The sequence below is a fragment of the Panicum virgatum genome, chromosome 1N (assembly GCF_016808335.1).
Source record: "Panicum virgatum strain AP13 chromosome 1N, P.virgatum_v5, whole genome shotgun sequence".
In the NCBI taxonomy this organism is placed as follows: domain Eukaryota; kingdom Viridiplantae; phylum Streptophyta; class Magnoliopsida; order Poales; family Poaceae; genus Panicum; species Panicum virgatum.
Window position 1 is genome coordinate 48,456,105 of NC_053145.1, and position 21,519 is coordinate 48,477,623.

Genomic DNA, 21,519 nt, shown 5'->3' on the forward strand with positions numbered 1-21,519 from the left:
TAAGCAGGCGTATAATAATCAGCCAAACAATCAACCAGAACCACCTGCCAATAGGAATATTTCTTGGGTCAAGAACTAGTAACACAGCCGGACCTTGATTCAATATCAGAAACAATCTCGTTGTTACACAATGAAACCGAGCAGCAAGATTACTGGCCCAATTCCCAAACCAGATGTACAACGTGTATACACAAAGCAATTCCGATTGATAAATCCAAACTCAAACAGTAGCAGATAAATAGAGGGATAAGCTTACAATAGATGATGCAAACCACACCCTAGATAATTCTTCCACCCACGGCCACGACGAGCCACGATCAGAAGATGGGGATCCACTGAAGAATCCGGCGCAGCGCACCCAGGAAACAATCCTGATCACGCTCCCAATCACGATCCAGAAGAATCGGCAAGGTAGATGAGATCAGATGGCGCCTCGCTGTTCGTAGGAGAAACCCTAGACAAGAGGCACAAATAAAATCCAATTTCATCTTACATGGCTGACTAGCAGCACTTTATACGCACGCAGGCGCACAACAATTCGACCCAGGTCCGACTCGACCAGACCCAGGCTATAATTAGCACGTACGTGACCCATCCCAAACATGAAACTAACTTTGACATGCTAATATTAAAATAATGCGGCAACATTGCTAAATCACCTCGCTGATCAATGGACCAGATAAAATTCACGTATTCAGATTAGGTGGCCCTTTATCTTGACGTGCATGGTCTCCATATTGACATATTTCCTTGGCCGCCCTTTTCTTCTTTTTATCAAGCAATAAAACACTTCTAAAATATATATTTGATGATAGGCCGGTGCTAGTAAATTTGTCCATATTTTAACTATATTTCTTGTCAAAATAAATAGCTCTAAATTGAAGACCAATTACCATATTTGAAATTGGAGAATTTTCTGTAGATGTATCTTGAGGAGCCATGGGCTCATCATTCTCCCTTCCTTGAAACAAAGCCGTCCTTGGCTTTGAGTTAAAATCAACCACTTCTGAGTTCTTGCTTGGAAGAATGGCAACACTGTCATGGTCCATCAATTTTTCATTCTCGAAATGATATTTGCTAGACATAACCAAAGATAAATTTTCTCGTTCATCCACTTTCAATGCACCAGCGGCAGAGGCAATTTGCATAGGAGGGTCATGTATCTGAGTATAAACTAATTGAGCTTGTTCAGTGACATCATTTTAAATATCATCAAAAGTTTTAGCAGATGCAACGGTGGAGTTCAGACCCTTGCTTGAGCTCTCGCAGGCAATAATTTCGGAACTTAATGCAACATTATTCTCTCCCTCTCGAAGCAAAGCCGTCCTCGGCTTTGGGGCAATTTCAGCAACCACTTTTTTCTTCTTTTTCACAGTGGCGAACACCTTCGCTTTAATAGCACTATGCGACACTGGCTTCAGCACATGCTGAATTCCCTTATGCATAAATGAATAATTATTAGAGTGACCGCCATGTATAGCATCAAGATCAAACTGCCACGTCCGACCAAATAATAAATGGCACGCACTCAGCAGTGCGACATCACAATCCACAATATCAACATAACTTCCCACTGAAAATTCTACTCGAACTCCGTGAGTAATTTTCAGAGTACCACTGTGGTTCATCCACTGAATGTAACGCGGTATTGGCAGCCTCCGCATAGACAAAGATAAAGCATGCACAACATCTGAACTAATTGTATTAGTGAAACTTCCACCATCAATAATTAGCTTGCATACCTTATCTTGAATTTTGCATTCAGACTTAAATATATTGGACCGTTGCCCTTTCACATCAACAGTAGTACCATCACTATGTACTTCCTGTGCCATCATAGATAATCCATCAGAAACATCAATAATGTCATCAATTTTTATGTCAGACTGAGTATCACAAGAAGAAACACTAGAATCCAGCCCGTATGCTAAAGAAAAATCATCACTCTCATATACAACTGGCGCTTCGACCACAGGCACTTCAACCTTCTGCAACAACTGAGAATCTTCTTTTTGTATTGCTTTTGAACTAACAAGTGACATGGTATCAAAAGCTTTTTGGGTAACAGCTACAACAACCTTTTTAATGGCATCAGATGAATAAACAAATCGTTGTCGGAGCAAAAACTTCATATCTTCCCATGTCTGACAAGGATCATCCACATCAAGCCACCATTGCAAAACATCTTTAACAAATGTCTCTTCGGCATAATACATCTTGACAACTGAGCTAAATCCACGACCCGCAAAGAAATTCTCCATGGCATCTTGCCAAGCAAAATATCCACTAGGACTTATTGCGAGAGATAGCTGTGGCATAAATTTCATCTCATCGAGCAAATAAAGTTGATCCATCATAGATCAATAGCAATAAGTTCAAAAGTACCGTGAACAACCTGTCTCTGAATACCAACTGCTAAAGACACGCCGAGAATGTCCGGGAGTGTGTCCGATCTTTCACGGTACTTACAAATAGTTTCACTGAATATTTCTTTTAATCCAGTTCACTGAAGAAAGACCAAAGAATAATGTATGAGATAATCTAGTACTGTTGTCAAGCAATGTATATGACTCAAACTGCTGCATTAGAACCTCGATCCAGGAACTAACGAGGCTAGTACTATATATCTCGAGACAAGCAAAGAACAATAGTGTGATCTGTCTCAAGTCTGACCAAATAATAAAAGGACTGAAAATAGTAATAGCACTCCTCGGCAGGGTAAACCAACTCCGTTCGGTAGCTAATAATCACCAGCGCAGGAACACAGATAAATATAGGATCGGCTTCCTCTTGATCAAAGTCAACCACGACCAGAGTAATAGAAATAATATCCAAATATTCCTTTGACAAATCAAAGATGAGCTGTAGCAATATAATCTATAGAGGGATCAGCTTATAATGAGGGATGCAATCCAAATCCTAGATAATTCCTCCACCCGCGGCCACGACGAACCACGATCAGAAGATGGGGATCCACTGAAGAATCCGGAGCAGCGCACCCAGGAAACAATCCTGATCACGCTCCCAATCACGATCCAGAAGAATCAGCAAGGTAGATGAGATCAGACGGCGTCTCGCTGTTCGTAGGAGAAACCCTAGACAAGAGGCACAAATAAAATCCAATCTCATCTTACATGGCTGACTAGCATCACTTTATACGCACGCAGGCGCACAACAATTCGACCCAGGTCCGACTCGACCAGACCCAGGCTATAATTAGCACGTACGTGACCCATCCCAAACATGAAACTAACTTTGACATGCTAATATTAAAATAATGCGGCAACATTGCTAAATCACCTCGCTGATCAATGGACCAGATAAAATTCACGTATTCAGATTAGGTGGCCCTTTATCTTGACGTGCATGGTCTCCATATTGACATAGGCCGCCCTTTTCTTCTTTTTATCAAGCAATAAAACACTTCTAAAATATATATTTGATGATAGGCCGGTGCTAGTAAATTTGTCCATATTTTTACCATATTTCTTGTCAAAATAAATAGCTCCAAATTGAAGACCAATTACCATATTTGAAATTGGAGAATTTTCTGTAGATGTATCTTGAGGAGCCATGGGCTCATCAGGCACGCTCCCCCAGCGACGGCCAACGGCAAGCTGCCCGCGCGCTCCGCAGCGGCGGCGGCCAGCTCGCGGGCTTCGGCGGCCGGGGCCCACGGCAGTGGTCCGCGCCTCGCGCGGCCTCCATGCGATGGCCAGCGGCTAACTGCTCTCGTGCTCCGCGGCGGCGGCCGACTGCCTGGGATCCAATCCACGTCGGGTTTCTGGAGCCAGAGAAGATATGGTAGAGAGAGATGAGAGGGTGAGAAATGTGAGAAAGAGAGGTAGAGAGATAGGAGAGAGGAGTGAGGAGCTATTCATGGATTTAAAATATCAAGGAGGGAGAGGCCGGTCATTGGCACCGGTGGTCGTTTCCACCGAAGCACAAGCTCAATTTTTAGTACCGGGTGCTTGTTATCACCCGGCACTAAAAGGTGTCTTTTTCATTGGTCTCGGGTTATGCTGCGAGCCGGTGGCAATTCTTAATCATTGGCACCGGGTTGTGCCACGACCCGGTGCTAAAGCCCTTCCCCGGGCAACTCAAGTTATTTGTTCATAGTACTAGCTGCCATTGTACCCGACACTGATGCTAGTATTAGTACCGGGTGCAACGGTAGATGGTACTTTTGCTTTGGACTAATGGTCTGTTTTCTAGTAGTGACCCTACCAGAGGTCGGCGAAACGGCGTTCCCAGAGCGCTCGCAGAGCGTTGGAACGAAAAAGCCAGGGGATAGTCCCTGGCGCTGCCCGACAGAGATGTCGGCAGTAATCCGGCCAGCCGCCGGCCGCGATCACAGAATCCCGGTGGCGGGCGAGTCGCCGCAGAGTCGCCTCCCCGTGACCTCCGTCATTTCCAATATTTTATGGCCTATTTGGAGTTGTTTGTGTTTGTGGCTGATCACGGGAACGAGGCGAGACACCGGAGGTGACAGTAGTAACAAGATTGTGAAACTCTGTCAGGACTACTCGAGTGCAATTTCTGAGGATTTCTTCATCGTCGGTGTGAACTTTTTAAAGACCTAAACTAGTTATCCTGCTCATTCTAAATAATGCGAATAAATCGGCAACCCAGAACTTTCTCTTTTACTCACTTTTTTAAGGGTAGTACCACTTTATTGATCGTTTATGGGTACAAAATTTTTGAAGAAAATATGGGTACAGAATTACAGATGACCAGAACGGGCTCATAGCCCAGTGGAGTACTGCGTTTGTGCAGGCCACCCGCCCGAGTTCGATGCCTAGCATTGACACTGGGTGTCTCACCGAGGCTTGCCCCCAAATAATAAACAGTTTCTGTCTTGATGGATTCCAGATGTCTGCCTCTCACGCGTGGAGCCACAAAGAGACGACGATTAGCCTGCCTCACACGCATGGAGCCACAAAGCGACTCCGATTACGAATAGATGCTACAACTGTACCCTCACCATCGTGACAGGATCCACCGGAAGAGCCCGATGCACCCGGCGAGCCAGAGCATGAGCACCCTGAACTGGTTGCGCCACACCACGTCCCGTTCGCCATTGAGCGCTGTCGCGGCAAGAAACATGGTTAGGAGGTCCACCCGTACTCGTACTCGCACAACGACGACGCCAACAAGCCGGTCCTGCTCCGGGCCGTGGGGGTCAGCACGGCGGGTGCTGGTCGGCAGCACTAACGCAATTTCTGTCTGGATGGATTCCAGACGCCTGCCTCTCACGCATGGAGCCACAAAGAGACTGCGATTAGCCTGCCTCTGGAGCCACAAAGAGACTCCGATTACAAACAGATGCTATAGTTGTACCCTCACCGCCGTGACAGGATCCACCGTAAGAGCCCGATGCACTAGGTGAGCCAGAGCATGAGCGCCCTGAACTAGTTGCGCCACGTCGTGTCCCGTTCGCCGATGTGCGCCGTTGCGGCAAGAAACATGGTTAGGAGGTCCACCCGTACTCGCACGATGACGACGCCAACAAGCCGGTCCTGCTCCGGGCTGCGGGGGTCAGCGCAGCGGGCGCTGGTCGGCGGCCCTAACGCAGTTTCTGTCTGGATGGATTCCAGACACCTGCCTCTCATGCGTGGAGCCACAAAGAGACTGCGATTAGCCTGCCACTCACGCGTGAAGCCACAATGAGACTGCGATTAAGAACAGATGCTACAGCTTGCTGTCATCAGAAGCAGCATCTATAGAAGTCAGAGGCATACAGTACCATAACTTATAATTCTTCTGCAAAATCAGCAAAGAATTCATCAGGAAATTAGTAACTTCAATTTCAAGTACTCGGCATGTTTCCCATAGCACATACCCATGAATTTTCGGGAGGATTTCTTGCCCAAAAAAGCGTTGGGAGCTTCAGAGCCTTGTCGAAGTTGTCGAGTACTTTGCAGCATCTTTTGACTACTTCAGATTGAGACATTGGCTCTGGAGACATTCTAGTAGGGTCTTGTGTGCCTTCATATCTGAAGGCAGGATTTTTCGATGCTGGAGAGGCTGGACCCGACGGCTTACAAAAGAAAAGACTACATGATCGCCAGTAACTCCTTTATTTTTCAAGTGAGCAATGGCTTTCAGGAAGCAGTTAACTTTCTCGCCACCAGGTCCAAAACTCGACCAGTTTTCTTGGACCAGGGGGCATTTGGAATTCTTTTCTTTTCAGGGAAGTTTTCATTTTGCCACGAGCTTACTTTGATTCTTAAATCTAAATGGAGATATTTAAATTCAAGACTCGGGGGCTACGGGATATATGTATCTGAGATTTATTTTTCAATTTTTTTGGAAAATAAGGAAGAAAAAGACTGATGTGACCCTCAGTCTGATTCTACGATTCAACCTAAGGCTCGGGGGCTACTTCATATGGAGCGCGAATACTTCGCGCACCATATATAATCAAGATTTCGGGTTTGAGCACCTCACAGCCTCGAAGCAACCAGAACTACTTGGAGGACTACTCGACGTATCTGAAGGAAGACCCAGAAGCAACCAGAAGGATGTTCTGACTACATGAAGTACTCGAAGATGCCCAGCCAAGTACTCGACACCTGCAGGACTCGGCTACGAAGAGCTCGGGGGCTTGTCAGACCCGGGACTGCTTATAGGCATAGAATATTCTAGAGTAAGGGATAGCTCATGGATGTACCTTACCTCTCTTGTAAACTATCTGAATAGGCGTAGAACTAGCTGCAGTCCAGAGAAAACTACCCGATCGTGCTGTAGTAGGACTCCAACTGTACTCGGCTAGGACTTTCCATGTAACCCTGTCCACCCCGGATATATAAGGGCGGACAGGGACCCCCTCGAAACACATCAACACCTAAAGCAATACAAACCACCACACAGAACGTAGGGTATTACGCAACTCGGGCCCGAACCTGTCTAAATCTTTGTGTTCCTTGTACCATCGAGTTCCAGAACAGTCGATCCCTACCTACAAACCTTACTGCTAAGGGTATCTCTGAACAGGCTTGGCGGTAAACACCGACACTCACCGCCGTGACAGGATCCACCGGAAGAGCCCGATGCACCCGGCAAGCTAGAGCATGAGTGCCCTGAACTGGTTGCGCCACGCCGTGTCCCATTCGCCGATGAGCGCCGTCACGGCAAGAAACATGGCTAGGAGGTCCACTCATACTCGCACGACGACGACGACGCCAACAAGCCGGTCCTGCTCCGGGCCGCGGGGGTCAGCGCAGTGGGCGCTGGTCGGTGGCCTGACGTGCTGCGTGCCTAGCAACTACCGCTCGGGCAGATCAGGCAAGCCGAGGCTCCCGACGCCGCGGACCGGCACCGGGGCACCGTCAGCACGATCGTGGCCACCGTTGGCGCGGACCCGACGTCCGACGAGTTCTCGTGCGCTGGCAGAGACCCGCGGGGCGTGCTCCCCCTTCAGCCATCGTGCCGCCAGCCAGTCGAAGGAGGCCCTCTGGGAGGAGATCTGCGCCTAGGAGCTCCATGGAGCCTTGCACACCGAAGTCAACGCCGTCCTGTCCATCGGGCTGGACGAGTCCTAGGAGCTCGCCTCCAGTAGCCTCGAAGGCCGCAGCCGCCTCCGCCGCCAGATCTCCTTTGACGACGTTTTCCCGTGCGTAGTCTATCACGCGCTAGATGGAGCAAAGAGCGTTGCCGAGACAGAACCGAGGCCGGTGGTCCCCCCTCTCCCCCGCAAGAGAACGGCCGGTCCGGTGGCGCCGGATAGTTCGTAGCTGCTGCTGAATGCTGATGGCAGCAGCTAATTCCTCTGAGTCCTTTTTCTGAAGTGATCATGTACTGTATTTATAGGAGCGGGCGAAGAATGGGATGTCACATGGCAAGCAACACAGCCGTGCACGACACGGCACAACCTGTCCTGCTGGGACGCGGGACACACTGCATCTTCATTTTTCATTTTTTTTGGGTGAGGTGAAAATGGAAGGATTGAAGGATCCTTGGTTTCCCGGCAACTTGGTCCCTACCGCCACGGGACGGGTTCCCCCGGGCGGACACGCTCGGGCCTGGCTGTAGTGGCGGAGCTTGAGGAGCTAACCAGGGGTGCTATCCATGGCAATGTACTCTAAAATTATTAAACAGTAATCATTTTACTGTTCACACAGTGGGGATTTTCATTGCCCCCGCGGCCACAAGGAAGCTCCGCCGGTGCCTGACTGGTTTGGTATCGACGCGCCGGAGTCGGAGCGCGCGGGGGTCTCGCTCGACGGACGCGTTGCGAAGCTCGAAAGCTTGCGTGCAAACGTAACGTGAGCAACTCAGAGAGGCCATCTGCTGCTATGCCGCAGACCCGCAGTACGCGGCCGCACCACGATGCGTTCCCCCCGCGACGCCGATGGACGCGGCAGTCACGCGGATAGCGCCCCTCCTAGCCTTCTTCAACCCAGGAAATATTTCCGGTTTTGAGCTGGGCGCGCAGGATGGAGAGGTGCAACCGCGTGCAGGCAGAGCGAGGAGTCCAATGTCCAATGGGGGAGAGCTCGAAGCTAGGCGCGGCCTGACGAATCGAACCCAGTCTTTAACCCGATGGCTCTCGCCTCTCCAACTAGTGGCACTTGATCACAGGTCTGATGGTCTGCATGATCCGCCCATCGGGTATTCGGGTCTAGTGGCGGTTTGATGCGTGCTTGTCAGAGTCAGACTCAACGTAACTATTTTGTTCAGATTTTTTTTTGAGAGGAACTGTTTTGTTCAGTTAGGGTGCGCCCTGGTGGCTAGTGTATCTTGTGGATATTGGGCCTATGTTTGTTCTGTATTTTGGCCATTGGCTCGTAATGTGATTTAAATGTACAATATATCATCATACATACGTTAAGTAATGATAGAAAAACATATAGAAGACCTTTTTTACAAGTGGACAGTATAAGGAAATGTTACTATTCACATGCTGATGTTACTTGCAGTTTGTACAAGAAAGGTTTGACTTATAACCTTAAACCTATTTCTTCAGAAATGCTAGCTTCCAAGAATGCTGCACTTGCAATGAAAAATAATGGCATAATATAATATGCCTTTTCCACAAACATCTTACCAATAGGGGAACGCGGAGGTGAAGGCAAATCACAAGCAATTTATACAGCAAAAGATTGAAAAAAGTACTCCGGATTCCAACGATACGACCTCGCCAAACTAATCATCTTAACAAACGATGGAAAGCACATTGAGGGAACACCATAAACAAAGTAAATAGAGCTACTCATAATGATCATAGGCCTCCGGTCCAAAAATGTAGTCAACATACGACCTTATGCCGAAGAAGTCATTGTCATCCTCCGACTCGTCGTCCAAAGCCAAAATGTGCCTTGGAGGAGGCGGCAACGCAACCACGCCTCCACCGGCGCCCTCCGCCGCCACAGCCACGGCTCCCGCCCCGGCCTCTAAGTCGAGCAGCGCACAGGGGCTCTCGAAATCCTCTTCCTCGCGAACTTGGACGTCCTCGCGCTCGACCTCAAGAATGTCGCGGACGACGACGACCTCAAGAATGTCGCAGACGACGTCCTTGGGCTCAATGGCAGATCTAAAGGGGGGCTAGAGGGGCTCGAGCCGGGCTAGGGGGCTCGATCCCCCCACCATCCACTGCTTGGGAGTCCATGGATCCCCCCTTGAGGCTTGCTCCAACGGGGCACGGTAAACCGCCCCCACCCCATGTAGGGGGGCTTTGGGGGGAGCGAGCGCTCCAACGGCTCCCCCCACAGCTCCCCCTATATACGGGGGGAGTTGAAACTCCCCCCATATATAGAGTGAGTTTCAACTCCACCTATATCTCTAATCACACCATTTCTTCGCGATATTAATCATGTTTGAGCCCCGTAATATGATGATAATGTGTATTATGATAGTATAAATACTGTATGATTTTTTAAATTCAAAAACATTAAATAAATAGTTAGTTAATGAGTGATAGTATATAGGGGGAATAGATATAGGGGGAATGGTTGGAGAGAAAGAGTTATAGAGGGAGGAATCTTTTGGAGGGAAGTAGTAAAATATAGTAGAAAGTACATATAGAGGGAGTTGGATGGGGGGAATGGTTGGAAAAAGCTTGAGCCCCCTCTAATTTTTAGGCGCCATGGATGAACAATGGAGGGCTGCTGGACGTAGAAGAAGACCAAGTTCGCGATGTGGGGCAACCGAACAACCAAGTACAGCAGCTTGCTGCTTGCTTAACGGCCCAAATACCCCCCCCCCCCCCCAGCCCACCTACAATCCAAAAGAGCCCAAGTCTAGTTTCCCAATGGCAGAGCAAACCAAATCCCTAGCAGGCGGCAGCTCGGCCGGCTCTGCTCTGCTTGCGTCCTCGCGAGAGAACGGCGGCGGCGCCCGGCGGTCCACGAGCGGACGGGCATACGGCTCACGGCGGCGGTGGCTGGTGGCAGAGCTGCGGCCGGGGGCTGCACCGCGGCAGCCGGCAGGGGCTCGGAGCCTCGGACGCGTACAGCGCACGGCGCATCTGCGCCCTGCCCGCACCGCCGCCCGGACCTGCGGTTCCGGTCCACAGAGGAGGCGGCGTGGCAGCGAGGCCGCGCGTGCAGCGGGCCGGCGTAGCCACAGACGGCCGAGCGCGCCGGAGTGCGCCCTCCTCGCGCCGCCCAGACCTGCAGCCCGACAAAAGTTTATTGTGGTCACCCCCTCCCTATATTTTTTTCCTGGATCCGCCCCTGGCTGTTGACATGGCCCAGTAGGCCACTCAGCCCATGGCTCCACGCCGGCCCATAGGATGGATGATTTCTGACATGTTCACGTATGTCTGTGCGTTCTTTTCCGTCTTGTTTCTTCGGAACTTCATCTAACCAACAAGATGGCGGGACCCTTTGCGATCACACATGCCAGATTGCTGGACGTCGTCTAGCCGACCCGCGGCCCCGTTGTGGCACCACAACTGCTGCCATGCATGCATTTGTCCCCCGTGTTTCAGAAAGAAAAAAAAAACATTGCAGTTGCATTCTAGCACCCTACACATGCATGATGGATGTTTTGCTATTCTAAGGCTATCTCCAACAGTCCACGCAAATGAGTAGGCAAACGTAAAAATGCATGTCCTGGTGCACTGTAGCGAGAGGCATCTGTCTCCAACAGAAGGTGCATTTGAAGAGGGCATTTTGGCTCGGAGGAGAGAGACGACGCAAAAATGGATAACCTCTCTCCTCGACGCATCCTGCCGTAGACCAACGGCCACCACCCAGAGCTTCCCCTTAGACGCGGAAGAGAGCACTGTGCCGAGGCCGAAGTCGGAGCTACGGGCTGGTGGTGCGGTGGAGCACGGTCCATGATACGCGGCGCTCGCGGCGGTGGGAAGCGAAGGACCGAGGTACCCCATCTCCCCGCCTCTTCGTGTGTCGTTCTTCTTGTGCTCGATGTGGGCGGCGTCGGCGACAACAGCAGGGCTGCGGCAGAGAGGGGCAACAACCGCGGCGTCGGAGATGCAGGCGGGGCGCGCACTCGCGCCGCCAGATGCGTAGCAGCGTCGGAGATGCGGACGGGGTGCACACCGGTGTCGTAGGGTTGGTGGCAGCACGCCATCGGGTGCGCGGGCGGTGGCCGATTTTTGGATGATGGGCGGTCGATTGTAGTGATTCCCAGAGTGGATCTGCAATCTCTAATAGACAAAAGCCGACCCTGCCATCGGGCCAAAATCGAGCGTGTGCATACCGATTCTCAGTTGGTTCGCGGCAATGATGTGCGCGGGGTCTCGGTCAGCCGCGGCCCTCACGTCGATGAGCCGACGACGTCCAGGATGTGCGCAAAGACGCGCAAAGACCCCGGCGCTGGCTTCTTGCCGCGCGGGCCGGGCGGCTCCACGAGAAGAGCTGAAACAGAGGCTGCGCGCGCCAAAAGAAGGAGCCAGCTGCCAAAAAGCCCGCCAACCAACCGTCCACCGATATGCATTCTGCTCTATCTCCAACAACAGACCCATCACGTTACCCAAACCCATTTTGCCTACTCCACAGCAAAAGCAAGGGGTCCAACAGATGACTCAAACGGAGAACCCATTTTGGGTGAGGTGCAATGCGGAAGGCAAATTTGGGTCACCTCTCTCCTCAGACCCAAATCTGTGGCGCAGCGACATGGTGGGCCTGTGACCCAGTGGCACCGCAGGATCGGGGTGATGGGTCTCGGTTTTGGGTTGGCTGTTGGAGAACGCAAGATTTAGGTGGGGGACTTTTTTACTGTGCGTGACTCAGATACGGGAATATGTCTCCTTTTTAGGTTTGTGCTGTTGGAGATAGTCTTATGCCTCTTCTGTTGGAGTCTGCCAGTTTTGCATGGCGCAGTCCAACAGCCCGTGAGAGGCATTCGTACAAATGCATAGCCAAAAATGCGTAGCTTTGTTGGAGATAGTCTAAGGCATCCCATGGCCGTGGGGGCCCGAATAATTAAGCCCATGAACATCCCATGAGCCCACGCTCTTTTTGGGGTTTTTGAAGCCGGGGAGGGAATTGATAAAAAACAAGCCGAGGAGGAAATAAAGAGAAGAGATCGATTGGAGAGAGACGTAGTAATATAACATAATTATTGTTTCTGTCCGTGTCCAATAAGCTTGCTGTTCTTTGTCTAAAAAGCAAATTAAAGCTTCCGTTAGTACCAAACGGCCATCTCATATACGGCGTGGCCAGCACAAGAGAAGGCTCCCCGGCCAAGGAACTCGCCAGGCGCGGTGGCTTGCGCCCGTTACTCCACCCTCGGAGGGTAAATATTTGTAAGCGGGGTTGTGGGGTGTGTCTTCTCTGTGGGCTCTCGAGCTCGGGCCGGATGCTATATCGTCAATCGGCGATGGGCCTGCCTGGTTCCATCGGTCCAGGCATTGCCATTGCCGGCGGGCTTGGTGATCCTCAATTGAGTGGAGACATCAGGTTTCGGGCAGTTGTTTCACCGTAAGACCGTTTGGAGCATGGGCTCGCTCACAGAAATCACCACCAACCACCCTCTTACAATTCTTTTTTTTATGGCAGTTAGGTACAAAAAAAGGCTGTCAGTTTTTCAAAAGAAAAAGAAGTTGTCAGCAGTGCATGATTGCAACACTCTGAAGCGTTTCGCCCTCACTTGCAGCAAACAACAGCAGCTACTAAGCTAGCATCTGTTACCTATGGATATCATATCCCAGTCTCGTCGCCGAATACACCTTGCACATATTTTCCCCAAAATAGTATCAACACAAGCAGGTGTCAAAGTATTAGGATGTTCGGATGATATCGCCAAGTTCTCTACCCAGAATCAAACGAGGAAACAAATAACTAATTATTCATACAGGGTTTGGGCAGCCAAAAGACGGGCTAATACCTGCTAGGAACATGCAAGCTTCAAATCTTGCAAGCACGTCACTAATGAATATATCCATTCAGGCATCCTTTTAATCTCCAATTTAAAAAGAGAGATTTGCATCAGCAACACTAATGCTTGCACTACTAGAAAACTAGGCATTAGTACCGGGCGGGAACCCCCGGTTAATACCAGTTCCCAGCCCGGAACAGTCCAATCGTTGCATACTAAATCACACGTTTAGTACCGGTCCGGGACATGAGCCGGTACTAAAAAATCTCCACGCAAAAAAAAAATATAGGTTGCTTCTCCCGCTCCTCACCCCTTACTCTCTCTCTCCTCTCATTTTTCTTTGTACCACCTCATCGTCTGCTTCATCTTTCGACTATAAGCAATGGTGGAAAGAAAACTGAGAGCAGAAAATAAAGGATAAGAAGCCGGAAAAGCTTCACTTAGATTACAACATTTAAGTCAAGATTACAAAGACTCAAAATTACAAGAAAAAGTTATACAACAGGAGAGATTTAATAGGAAAAAATTCAACAATTACATATCTGAAAACAGGGAAATATTCAACATTCATATCTGAAAATAAAAAAAAAAGATTCATGAGCCGGCGGCGTGGCAACCATCGCGTTGGTCGCCGCCGTGAGGTTGAACCCCCGCACGGACAGACACGTGAGCAGGCGGCTCCCGACGGGGAAGTGCACGGTGAGCGTGCCCTGGCCGCGGGTGGCCCCGCCACCGCCCCTGCGCGACCCCTCCCCGCGACGCCGTCAAGGCGGAGGTGCAGGTCCTCGACCTCGCATGTGGCCGCGTAGTCGAGGCAGCGCCTGAGGTCCGGTTGCGCGAGGCGCCGGGCGGGAGGAGGATGGGCAGCGAGGATGGCTCCGGGCAGCACTGCTCCCATAGGCCCCGCCACTGCGAGGAGAGCGCGCCGGTGCGGATGGCCGATTTGAGCGGCAGCAGGCTCAGAATCTGCAGCCGCAGCGCGTCCGGCAGCTCCGAGATGCGGTCCACCTCCTCCTCCGTTGCCGTCGCGGCCTGGCTGCGCCGCCCGCGTGCCGGGGAGCTCCCTGCTCGAGAGTGGAGAGAAGGGATCAGAAGGAAAGACCGAGAGAAGAGATGAGGGAAAAAGGGCGAAGAAGGGATCGAAAAGATAAGGCCGCTGCCCACCGCTCGTGTGTCAGAAGATTTTTGTTTGCTGATCATGTTAATACCGGACCGAGACTCCGTCCGCTACAAATAATTTTTTTTTACCGGGTGGTGTCTCTACCCGGTATTAAATTTTCAGAGTGCTATCGGCTGGAGTCACCGGCCGGTACTAAATGATTACCTTTCGACGCCAGTGGTGGTTCCAGCCGGTACTATTCGGCCCTCAGCGTACTGTGCGTACTGCCCGGTACTAAATTGAGCCTTTAGTACAGGATAAAAGTGCGCCCGGTACTAACGTGTAGGGACGAATGTGCCATTTTCTGGTAGTGTTGGGTTCAGCAACTCTGCCAGCGGTTCTTTTTGCTCATTCCATCAAAGATGCGTTGGTAGAAAAGGTAAATGTAAAGAAAAATACTAACAGAGTTGAAATTAACTGTGTGGAATATTGAATATTTAGTGATTACATAATTAGATTGTTGGGTACTCAAGATACAAGCTCCACATGTTTCATTTCGTCTACAAAGAAAAATAGAAGGCTCGTATTTTCCTTAGAGAGTTTGATGGCTCACCAGTCAGCACAATGCATCACTAATGCAAATGCACAGTACGGCAGTAGTCACTGTGTCTTGTAAGATCATGGCTAATAGTACCGCCCGCGGCTGGCTGGGAGGCACGCCATGATGGTGGCGGGGCTCCACTCAGGGCCGTCGAATGGGCAGTGCAGCCGGCGCATTAGCCCCGGGCCGCTCATTCCTAGGGGCCACCAAAATTAAATCCAGTAACTGCTAATACACATGCTAATTTTATTAACCTAAAGTACAAAAGGCCAAGGAAGGTAACGTAAGATGCAAATCAACTCAAACTAGTGCTGCTATAGTGCCGCGACGATTTGTCTTCCCTTGAACTCGACGCCGCAATCGCGGCCGCGCGCCTGCTGCTGTAGTGCCGTGCCGCGAGTTGCCGTCGAGTCATCGACCATCGGGTATCCTGTATCCCGCTGCCGGCCGGCGAGGTCAAACGAAGGTGCTGAGAGCAGCTAGCCTGACGCCTCTGCACTTCAAATTTCATGATGTGCTTGCTTCGGGAGGCCTGGGATGTGGACGTGATGTTGGTGCTGTAGTCCGTCCAGACTAGTCCACGCTAAGAATACTAGACAAATGACACTATTTAATAGAAGCTAAGAAGATTTGGTAAGACAAATTCACTCTTTAATCCTTTAGCATGCTTGAAATGTTGTAATTATATTATAAAGTATGAATATATTTTCATTATTTACATTTTATAATATAATTATGAGGCCACCATTTGTGTTCTGCACCAGGGCCACCAAAACTTTGGTACGGCCCTGGCTCCACTAGCTCAACCAATAAAATCAGGTGCAAAGCCTCACGTAGATTCTCAGCTAGTTATCAGCCACTCATAATACTTGCTCTAATCCAGTGAAATATGTTGCCGCGGATTACGATATTGTTTGCAGAAAGGTGCTCTTTCGAACAAGCAGTAGTCACGGAGACGCTGCAGGCAGGCTGTTGCCTGTTGGTAAAAGAGCACAGCCTCGTGTCGTCTTTTTCTTGGTTTGTGCATCGTGAGTGATCCGATCGATCAGACGAAGAACTGAAAAACCTCGGGGACTCATCAGGCGTGGGCCGGAATAAGCCGTACGTGGGCCGAAAAGCCCAACATGGTATGGGCTACGTCGAGTTAATGGACTGACGAGGAGGCGTCGTGTGGTTAAGCCCTATGGTTACTACCAAACCGCGATCTTAACCACATGGGGACCGGCATAAGAGCGCTCCCTGTTGGTCTTTCTCGCCGGGCGTTGTGGTGCACACCTGTGACTCCAGCCTCGGAGGGCAAAGAGTTTGTGTAAAGTTTGGGTGTGGGCCGGCGGTTTCTGGGTTTGAGCCTATGTTGCTGGCGCTTTTTTCATTTTTATATTTAAAAAAAACAAAATTTTAAAAAATGGGTGCCTGTGGCCCCCTAATGGGCGACAGGACCGTCGCCCATCCAGTGGGCGACAGAAAATATATGCCGAATAGGGAAATTTTCAAAAATGGGTGCATGTGGCCCCCCTAATGGGCGACAGGGTGGCTGTCGCCCATGCACCCTGTCGGCCATCCAGTGGGCGACAGGACCGTCGCCCATCCATTGGGCGACAGACCTAAATGTAAAAAAAAATTACATTTAGGTCCTGGCGCCCAGAGCGCATTAAACAGTGAACTTGTAAAATCGTAAAAAAAATCAAAAAAATACAAACTCAACTGTTCTGGATTCTATGAAACAAGATCTACAACTTTTGTTACATAAAGTTTTTCATTTGATCAATGTATCTTGCTCTATTTTAAATACCATTTTAATGCACTTTTATTTAAATCTCAAGATCCATCCTTTGGATGCATGTCATCTTTGGCCAGAGTGTTGCATATGGTGAACATAGGCTTGTACAAAATTGGTAGGCCCAGAAAACATTTCTATAATAAGTTTTTAAATTAGATCTTGCAATATGTCTAGTTTAAATGAGTTATTTATCCATGCTGCTATACTGAGTATTAGAAGCCATAACTTTTACAATATCATTATTTTATTTCCTAAGAGGTATAAAAAAGTTTGGTAAATATTAGATAAGCACAACTAGACCAAATGAATTATTTCAGATTTTTCTAGGTACAAGAACTATTTTTCTTGATTTAGATACATTGATCAAATGAAAAACTTTATGTAACAAAAGTTGTAGATATTATTTCATAGAATCCAGAACATTTGAGTTTGTATTTTTCCGATTTTTCTACGATTTTATATCGATTTTACAAGTTCATTGTTTAATGCGCCCTGAGTGCCAGGACCTAAATATAATTTTTTTTACATTTAGGTCCTGTCGCCCACTGGATGGGCGACAGGCACCCTGTCGCCCATTAGGGGGGCGACAGCCACCCATTTTTGAAAATTTCCCTATTCGATATATATTTTTGAAATTTTGTTTTTTTTAATGTAAAAATGAAAAAAATCTCATGTTGCTGAATGACTACGGCCCGGGCCTGTAAGCTGCTAGGCTTTGGGTGTCTACACAGACAGGACAGGTTGGGGTTTGCTCCCTAGCCGGAGCCCCGTGCCCGCGACCAGGGCATATGTTCAGGTCCGGTCTCCACGAGAGGATGGGGCCACACCTGTATCCTCGTGGAGAAAATAGGCCCGCTCACAAATCCCCCCCTCTCTAAAACTAGCCAACTCTTTTTTCCCCCATGTCACTCTGTTTTTGACCCTGAACATATCAAAATAGTTTGATGACAAGTAAGATAAGTGAGAAAATAGGCCCCTCGTGGAGGCAATAATGCAGGTCTGCACCGGCCACGCAGCTAGTTTCCAAGGCCTAGAGTTTTTGTGATAAGTGAGATGCTAAAGGTTCATCATTCTAAAGAGAAAAGAAAAGGTTCTTGGTTCCCAGATACAGTTTGATGGCTCGACACAATACATCACTGTGCAAGCCCCAAAATAGTTGCTACCGAGTACCATCATATCCTGTGCAAAAGCATGCTCTTCGACCATGCAGTTGGAGCGAAATATTAACGCTCGTTATAACCCTAGATGCGGTCCAGCCAGCTGCCAAGGCTTTCCTGAGAACCAAATTGCAAGTCCTGATGCAGAACGAAGGAAAAAATGATCAGATTTGCAAGAGCAATTAGAGAATATATTGGCACCGGGAACACAAGAAGGATAGGCTTACACCAATCTGAAGATCTGGAGGCGTTCCAAGATCCACATTATGAAGATCAGGTAACCCGTAAAACGTGTTCAGGTTCCCGTCAAGGATCTCTGTCCTGTATTGGGACAGAATCGGGTAGTCCAAGGGAAACAATGCTTTGTCGTTTAAGGAATTTGGATCTTCACGGCAGAGCAGAGGTTCGTCTGGGTTCAGCTGAGCACGAGATGCCCCTCCAACAGCCTGCTGTTCTTCAGCTCCAGCACACCATGCAGGGTTCACTGCATCATCCTCCAGGCTAACAATAGAAATGGTAGGCTCTTCTTCGTCCTGCAGTAGTAGCTGTATCGAAACCAAAAAGTTAAGTACTGGACATGGTCATGAAAACAAGATTTTGGCAACGCATCAACGGGAATTGCCAGCATATAAAGCTCATATCTATCATGTCAAAAAGTTTACCGTACATGTTTCCAGGATACTCAATTCTCTATCAATGAAATAAGAACAATGCCTTAATCTCATGCCCTTTAGTTCAAAAATATGTATATTGCCATGATACTAATAGAAGTCATTCTCTACTTTAATAAAGTTAAAAAAGATTATACAAACTCTAAGTCATCTATAAAGCATTGTTAATATTGTTTGCTGCTGATTTTAAAACATGATTATGAATTGATCTCTGCTAGATCACTAGCACTAGTTCCCTGCTGGCCTTAGTGGGAGGTAACACAAATAGCTAGGTACATATCACATTCAATATCAACTTCTCAGATGCATATTTGTGCATTTTCTAAAACTGGTTTATACTGATCTGCCATTTTTGTACATCACAATGATCCCAAAAGAATTTGATGCGATTTACCTGATCCTGCAGGATGGAAGCATTCTGCTTAGTTTCACATGGACTATTGTTAGGATGACGTGGCTGTGGGGTATTTGTCTTTGGAGTTTTAGGACCAATCACTGAAGCAGATGCATCAGGTTCATCATAAGCAGTTTCTGTCTCAGAAGCTCCCATACTCTTATTTGGCATTTGGTAGAAGATTTTGGAAACAACAAGATCCCCATCCTTTTCATCTTCCTCTTCTCCAAGGTGATACTGATGCATTACCCAGTGAGCTCTATCAGGTTTTCCACCTCTCTGCGAACTTTTGTACAGCACCATTATCTCCTTCCAACCTTTCTTAACACCATCGTCATATATGGGTTTGGATCTCCCTGTCTTGTGCCATCTCACATGGTCATCAGTAACGGTGTTATCACTGCAGCTTATGACCCTTCGACGCTTGCGCTTGCCACAATTATAGGCTTTTGAAAGTCTATGGAAGAAATGAGCGCTGGTACCATCTGTTTTCATACCTACAAGGTCAATAAGAACCAAATTTAGAACATGAATGCACCAACAAATTCAAGAGCAAAATACAAATATCAAGAAAGAGGTACCTACCAGGAAGATTTTCAGGATGTGAATAGCAGATTCCTTCATCGTTATCTATAGTTGGAATAAATTCATCAATAAGCACATGCGGGTTCGAACCTCCCAGGCCAACTTTTTCTTCTAAATGTTCAAGCAACTCCGAATCAGATGGATCAAACTTGACTCCAGCAGGCAGCCCAGGCCACTGCATGGCAACCTGGAAAATTTGAAATGCAGCAAAATCTTGCTCTGAATATGTTACATCTCCAAGTGAATTGAGTGGAAAGACAAATCTCCCTTGTACCTCATCTAAATAGAATAAATGTACTTACATCACTGTTATCAATGACATGACTGCAGTTCGGACATTCCCTCCGTGCTTCTGCAATCAACTCACTTATTCTGTGATTAGCATTAGGAGATGTGTATCTTATTTTCTTAGCAATGCCCCTGCCAGTTATCAGCCATGACCTGGAACAAAAGGAACATATTTACCATATTGGTGCTGGGTCACAACATGAGTGCTTGCACGAGAGAATTTGAAGGCAATCAAGGTAAATAAGCTGAAATGTAAATAAGCTGAAATGTATGCATTTTAAGCTACTAGTCTATGTGCAACAAAAACAATGGAGTGATTTGGTGCCCAGTTCTTGAAAATAAAACCTGGCAAGACAACTTGGTGGGTGAACTCCAATGGCAAGACTTAGACTGAACAACGCAATAAAATCCTAGTACTACATGAAAATTTACATTGCTTATACCAACTACAGGAAGCAAGCCTAGCAAAAACGTTGGGCACATATCAGGGTAGTACGGTAAACAGCTCCGTGCTCTGTTTCTCTGTTCATTCTATCCCCCCCCCCCCCCCCCCCCACTCTGGACATGGCTCGAAAATTTTATCGTACGAAAATATAAATGAGCCGTACATCAAGTAAAATCATGGTGTTCATCTAGATAATGCTAACCATCAGCACTACCCTGCTACGATTTGGGGCCTTCAATGTCATGCAAATGTTCAGCAATTCCTATTATTCAAAAGAAAAAATCTAATCCAACGGACACGCGACACGATCGAGAAACAGCAGCGCTCTAGGGCCGCCGCGCGCGGGCCGGGAGGTGTGGAGAAGAAGGAACCCTCGCAGCACCAAGAACGGAAGAACCCCCGTCACAACCAAACCTGAGGAGCCGAAATGCACCGCGCGATCGAGGCAACCAGGAAGCAATAAGCAAGCCCCTAACGAGGATGAAGTCGAGGGGGGCAACAAAAAGGAAAGGGGCCGGAAAAAAAAAGGAAGGCGCGGAGGGCGATTAGTACCTCGCCATGGATGCGCCCGCGGAGACGGGACGGCGTGGCGGCGGCGGAACGGTGCCTCCTGCCTGCCGCTCCCCTGCTCGGCCGCCCGGTCGCGTGAGCGGTCAGTCGGATTGGCCCCCACGCCGAGCAAATATAGCGCCTCCCCGTCCCTCTCGCTCCTCGCAGTGGGAAGGCGGGAAAGCTCGCGCGGCACGGCGGGAAGCGGGAAGGAAGGCGGCGCGCTCGCGCTCGCGGGCCGGGAGACGCGGAGCCTGTCTGGTGCGTCTTCCTCCCCTGGCAGCTGCAGCTCTCTCTGCTTCCCAGGCCCCGCGCCGGCCTTTTGCCTCGGGAACCCTGAGCGCTGCTGCCACCGCAGTAATGCCAGCGACCGTTGCAGCTCGCTCGTGCGAGACAGCGGCCCGCCAGCCCGTTCACCTCCTCCTCACTCCTCAGCAATCGCGCCCACGGCCCACCTCCTTCGGACCGTGAGGCGCTTTTTTCTTTTTTATATTTTTAAAAAATCAAAATTTCAAAAATATATGTCCGTTTTGAAAAATTTCAAAAATACCCCCGGTCGCCCTCCCATAGGGCGACAGGCCCTAAGTGTAATTTTTTTTTCAAATTCGCAACAAGATTCCTGGGCAAAAAAAAAAATGCAAGGGGCCTGTCGCCCGCCCCCCC

At 48.9% G+C, this 21,519-nt stretch overlaps 2 protein-coding genes across 3 annotated transcripts; both read right to left on the reverse strand.

Moving 5' to 3' along the window:
* Positions 1-220: 220 nt before the first annotated feature.
* On the reverse strand, positions 221-3,825 carry LOC120656293. The gene is made up of 2 exons (XM_039934344.1): positions 3,528-3,825; positions 221-3,095 (listed from the first exon to the last, which is right to left on the reverse strand). The coding sequence occupies exon 2, from the start codon at positions 2,355-2,357 to the stop codon at positions 1,203-1,205; it is 1,155 nt and encodes a 384-aa protein (XP_039790278.1). The 5' UTR covers positions 2,358-3,095; positions 3,528-3,825; the 3' UTR covers positions 221-1,202.
* A 13,899-nt stretch (positions 3,826-17,724) lies between these two features.
* On the reverse strand, positions 17,725-21,211 carry LOC120656294 (NAC domain-containing protein 73-like). Of its 2 annotated transcripts, none has more exons than XM_039934346.1 (6): positions 20,860-21,211; positions 19,877-20,015; positions 19,575-19,761; positions 18,990-19,486; positions 18,152-18,457; positions 17,725-18,062 (listed from the first exon to the last, which is right to left on the reverse strand). In XM_039934346.1, exons 1-6 carry the CDS (start codon positions 20,865-20,867, stop codon positions 18,009-18,011), a joined length of 1,191 nt encoding a protein of 396 aa, XP_039790280.1. In that variant the 5' UTR covers positions 20,868-21,211; the 3' UTR covers positions 17,725-18,008. The 2 variants fall into 2 exon arrangements, with proteins under 2 accessions (XP_039790280.1, XP_039790279.1); XM_039934345.1 differs by having other exon boundaries at positions 18,152-18,469; positions 20,860-21,207.
* Positions 21,212-21,519: the final 308 nt, after the last annotated feature.

Excerpts from the sequence above, each read along its gene's own strand:
- LOC120656293 (XM_039934344.1), bottom strand. The coding sequence starts at position 2,357 with ATGATGGATCAACTTTATTTGCTCGATGAGATGAAATTTATGCCACAG.
- LOC120656294 (XM_039934345.1), bottom strand. Across the intron at positions 18,470-18,989 it reads CTTCCATCCTGCAGGATCAG|CTACTACTGCAGGACGAAGA; the intron begins GTAAATCGCATC and ends GTTTCGATACAG. Across the intron at positions 18,063-18,151 it reads CTCCAGATCTTCAGATTGGT|GACTTGCAATTTGGTTCTCA; the intron begins GTAAGCCTATCC and ends GTTCTGCATCAG.